Source organism: Sparus aurata, chromosome 4, assembly GCF_900880675.1.
Source record: "Sparus aurata chromosome 4, fSpaAur1.1, whole genome shotgun sequence".
In the NCBI taxonomy this organism is placed as follows: Eukaryota; Metazoa; Chordata; class Actinopteri; order Spariformes; family Sparidae; genus Sparus; species Sparus aurata.
The window spans coordinates 38,766,849-38,771,342 of NC_044190.1; the positions used below are offsets into that span (position 1 = coordinate 38,766,849).

Sequence of the window (4,494 nt, forward strand, 5' to 3'; positions counted from 1 at the left end):
AATTTGTAAACAGGAAAAAAAATTGTAAAGTGTCAGATTATTTTTTAAAGTGTAATTTTGACACTAAGTGGATTTTGCTGCCAATTCTTTTGCGCTGTAGTTTTTGGATGCACTGGTACTTTTACTATAATAAAAGATCTGAATACTTTAGTTTGAGTTTATTAAACGTTATAATAATAAGAATAATCAATGCACCGTCTGTTTATACTCACATGACTGCTGTGACTGGACACTTGCTGTGGCTCCTCACGACGTTCTGGATCCTTCCTCTGGGAATACGCACACTGGTGGCATTTGGACAGCAGGATTGGTTTATGGACCCTGGTCCGACCGGAGCTGTGAACACACATTTAACACTCAGGCTGCAGTTTGGATTGAGGCTCTCAGAGAATCAGAGCAGAGTGACTGACCGGCAGAGTTTTGATGCAGGAGGCCGATCAGAGCGAGCAGAGCGAAGGTCAGCAGAGTCTTCATGTTTCTGACAGAGACAGACGAGCTTCTGTTTGAAGGAAGGACTTTAATCTGCAGCTGATCCGAGTTCAGTGTTCTGTGCCCAGAGCTGATCTGAGCTTCCTTCTCTGCTTCTCTTACTGCTCACTCAAGGTCACTTAACATAGTTGATTGTTGAGTCTCATTCCCAGGACGTCTGTTTCAGTGTTACAAAAATTATCAGTGCATATTTGCTCACATAAAACACATTTGTTTCCATACATGGAAGAAAAGGGTGGAAGTGGTGGTAACTGTTCGCTGGCTTGGAGGCAAAATGAGACAGATAACCATGAATCACATGATTAATGACCGGCTTATCAAGGAGGCTTGTTTGACTAGAAAACAAAAAGCCATCTGGAACATGCAAACATTTACACACAGATTGAGTCAATTACATTTGAAAGTGATACTCATGTGTAATATTTTAAGCACAATCTTTGCTTCTACAAAGCTGCACTTAGTTTTCAGGGAGAGATCAGCAGTAACTCAAAATAAACTCCAATGTTAGAGTATTTTATTTAGCTTTATGGACAAAGTGACACAAATCTGAGATCAATTCTATGCACACCATAATTGCACACAATGTAAACAAGATTCAACTAAAGCACAGAACAAATGTGGGAACAAATATTTAAGACAAACAAAAATAAGGCACATGTCCCTAAAGAGAAGACTACAGCTTAAATAAAACCATGTAGTGAGAAAGTCTTCAAACTTTGAGAATTTTCTTGGAACTCTGTTGCAAACAACTTCTGATTGGAAGCTGTGCAGGTCTCCACGCCGACGCGACCGACGGTGCAGCAAACACGAACGATTAAAAGCAACAAAACCACAAAGATTGGATCAAAAATTATAAAAACATTTTATTAAAAAACTAGTCAAGTTTCTCCACAGTAATCATCTAAAAATAAAGTGCAAGTGAAGCGTCCTCTGGTAAAAGGCGAGTTGGCCTCAGGGATTGTTGAGCACAGCAGCCGCCATGTTCCTGACGATGGACGACTGCAGCTGAGGGATGAGGCTGATCTTCATCAGCTTGCTGCTCGAGTACTTTCTCTTCACAGCCTGCAGAGGAACAGAAACAAAGGTTTGAATTTGTGTTCAAATCAAAGTTTGAAGTCATTGTCCTTTTAGTTGATCCCCTCACCTGGAACTTTGTCTTCCCCTCGTTCACCGTCACAATGTTTTTGGCGATGTGCTGCATGATGGGCTTCAGATGGGCCTCGTCGTACGTCGAGTAGTGTTGCTGTGTGGCAGACTGCGACGAGACGGAACGGTTAGAAACTAACATGACAAAAATACAGCCATGAAACCAGACGCTTGAAGTCCAGCAACTCACCCACGGCAGTCCTTCGAGCAGCAGCTGGGAGAGACACAGGGCGGCAGCAGCGACCTCAGACGGCCGATAGTGAACCATGTTGTAGTCGATGAGGGTCAACTCCATCAGATACTTGGCCAGAGTGTGTCTCTCTACATCAGACTGAGACAGAAACAGACCACTGTTAGTCACTGTCACACAAAAAAGGTCAGATACGTTTGTGAGCACATGTCCTGGCAAATTAAAGATACATTTTGAAGTAAATAAAATATGAAATTCTGCTTGAGCAACATTTTGTTAGCAGATCATTGGACGTGACTAGGGATCGATTTTGACATCATAAGTCAGAGCCTGCCTGCGTGGCACTAATGTGACAGCAGTGGTACTTTGGTATAAAATGCCAAATAAACAGCATTCTGGACAATAAAGCCCGTGTTGTTTAGACAGATTGTTCAATGTACATTTCCTCCTTCGTTCATCATTTGACAAAACATCACAACTAGCACTGTTGAAGCTTCTTGCAGTTTAGGCTTTAAATAAAGTCAGAAGCAAAGTCTCAACATTAAACTGATCACTTCCCAAAAAATTCATGCTACAACTCACATCGGCCACTTTGGAAGCTCGTCTGAGGAAGTGCAGAGGAAGAGGACGCCCGAGCGCAAACTTGAGGGTCTTCAGAACCACCTGCTCCATCTCCAGAATCTGAGCCTTTGTAAAGGCGTTGTCAGTGATGTAGGCGAAGTCTCCGACCTCTGGAGCGTACATCTCCTCGTATTTACAGGCCACCAGCATGGCGGTCACACCGACGAGCTGCAGCTTCCTGCGAGAGACCGGCTGGACCTGCAGCACAGAGGGAAAGTTTTCACACAGCTCACAAAACCCAGAGACAGAAAAATCAAACTACTGAGACCGTTCTCACCTGGAGGAATCGATCCAGGACTGCAACTGTGAGGTACAGAGTCTCCTGCAGCAGCTGGAACCTGGAGTGAACCTGGACCAGCCAGTCGATCAGAAGCGCTCGCATGCGTTCAGTGATCTCATAACCCTGCATGTAGTTGGCTCGTACAGCCTGCTGCTCCTGTGGAGGCAGACAGCCATGAGAACAAAGTACAACACCGAGCAGAGAGAGAGTCTGAACGACGGAGGGGATGAACTACCTCCAGCACGTGGAGATATTTATAGATATCTTTGACGTATTGTGAGCAGAGCTGCGGCTGGTCTGCGTCCTGCTCGTCCACGTCCTGCACGGTGAGCAGCGCCTCAGAGAAAGCCTGGCACAGCGCCTCCTCCTCCTTCATGGACACGTCGGCCGACTCCTCTGAGACTGAGGGGAGAGGGTCTGCAGGAGCTGGGACCTGGACTACTGGATGCAGCACCTGGACCGAGATGGGTCTAGTGTTCTGGGCACAAGATGGTTTGGATGATGCTTTGGCTCGTCCCGGCCTCTGAGGAAACACGGCAGGAATGAACATTTGAGTTCACTGTCACTACAAGGTCAGAGGCATGTTAACAGTCCAACATTACACATGCAAACTGCACAGACAGTGAAAACATGAGCATTAATGTTCCTCTACAGTTTCCACTCTTCTGGAGAAAACAAGTATTTATCTTTATGCACTAAAGGTGTCCACATACTTTCGGCCACACATTCCTGCATGTGTCCAGAGTGAGTTGTGTAACTGTGACTCGCAGCACTGAGAACAGGTGAAACCTGACAGCAGCTGTCCTGTTGCTCCTCAGCTCACCTTCGTGTTGACTGCTGCTGCAGTGTAGTTGGTGATCTCTCCCAGAGCAGCTCTCCTCGGACCTGCTGCGGTGGTTTTAACCATCTTCACCGGGTTCTCTGCGGCTGGAAGCTGCTAAAAGACAACGACACGAAACTTTAAACCCTCAGAGAAGCTTGAGAAATGTTATCTGGTGTGAAGAGTCGTTATAAAAACCACAGGCGAACAAAACGCCGAGCGAGAAGCAGGCGGTGATGTTAGCCAACGATGCTAGCTGGTTAAGCTAACTTTAGCAGGCAGCTAACGCAGTGGCCGTGAAATAACTTCAGTTTACTCACCACACCGAGAACTTCCACAGACGACATGTTGAACTTCGACAGCAACGAGTCCAAACTGTGACTCAAAGAAACGACGCGGAGATTTATTCAGCGAGCAGCTCAGTTTAGACCAGATCCGTGAGCAGCGACGAGTCAGTGCAGGTAAACAACACGGAGACCTGCAGCTTTCAAATAGCGCTCCGTCAAATCTGATTGGCTGCAGCGCCTCAGGGACGCTCCTGATTGGCTGACAGGCGTGGGGTTAAAAGTTCAATTTACGGTCTTTAAAATCGAAGAATTATAATCAAATATATTATTATTATTATTATTATTATTATTATAACATGGAGATGATAAAAAGTTGATGATTATTTGTATTATTATTATTCTTTTTTTTTATAATAAATTAAATACATTTGCAGGAGTATCCACAATGTTTACTTTATTCTCCTGTTTCATCCATAGACATATAAACGTTTTTCTATATTTATGGATTCATCTTTTGCATGCATATGAGCTGTGATATTGGAGCAAACATAGCTTGTTTGTGCTAATTAGCCATTAGATGATGTTAGAAAAATGCACTTGCCTTTCAATTAAATTTAGATCAACGAGTAAAATGTTCAAGAAAATGTATGTCAGGAAGCAA

At 44.3% G+C, this 4,494-nt stretch overlaps 1 protein-coding gene across 2 annotated transcripts; it reads right to left on the bottom strand.

Moving 5' to 3' along the window:
* Positions 1-1,327: 1,327 nt before the first annotated feature.
* LOC115579771 (G2/mitotic-specific cyclin-B2-like) lies at positions 1,328-4,032 on the bottom strand. Of its 2 annotated transcripts, none has more exons than XM_030413439.1 (8): positions 3,867-4,032; positions 3,550-3,660; positions 2,962-3,249; positions 2,724-2,882; positions 2,408-2,644; positions 1,826-1,966; positions 1,634-1,744; positions 1,328-1,551 (listed from the first exon to the last, which is right to left on the bottom strand). In XM_030413439.1, the coding sequence occupies exons 1-8, from the start codon at positions 3,891-3,893 to the stop codon at positions 1,441-1,443; spliced, it is 1,185 nt and encodes a 394-aa protein (XP_030269299.1). In that variant the 5' UTR covers positions 3,894-4,032; the 3' UTR covers positions 1,328-1,440. The 2 variants fall into 2 exon arrangements, with proteins under 2 accessions (XP_030269299.1, XP_030269298.1); XM_030413438.1 differs by having other exon boundaries at positions 3,550-3,663.
* Between the last annotated feature and the right edge of the window lie 462 nt (positions 4,033-4,494).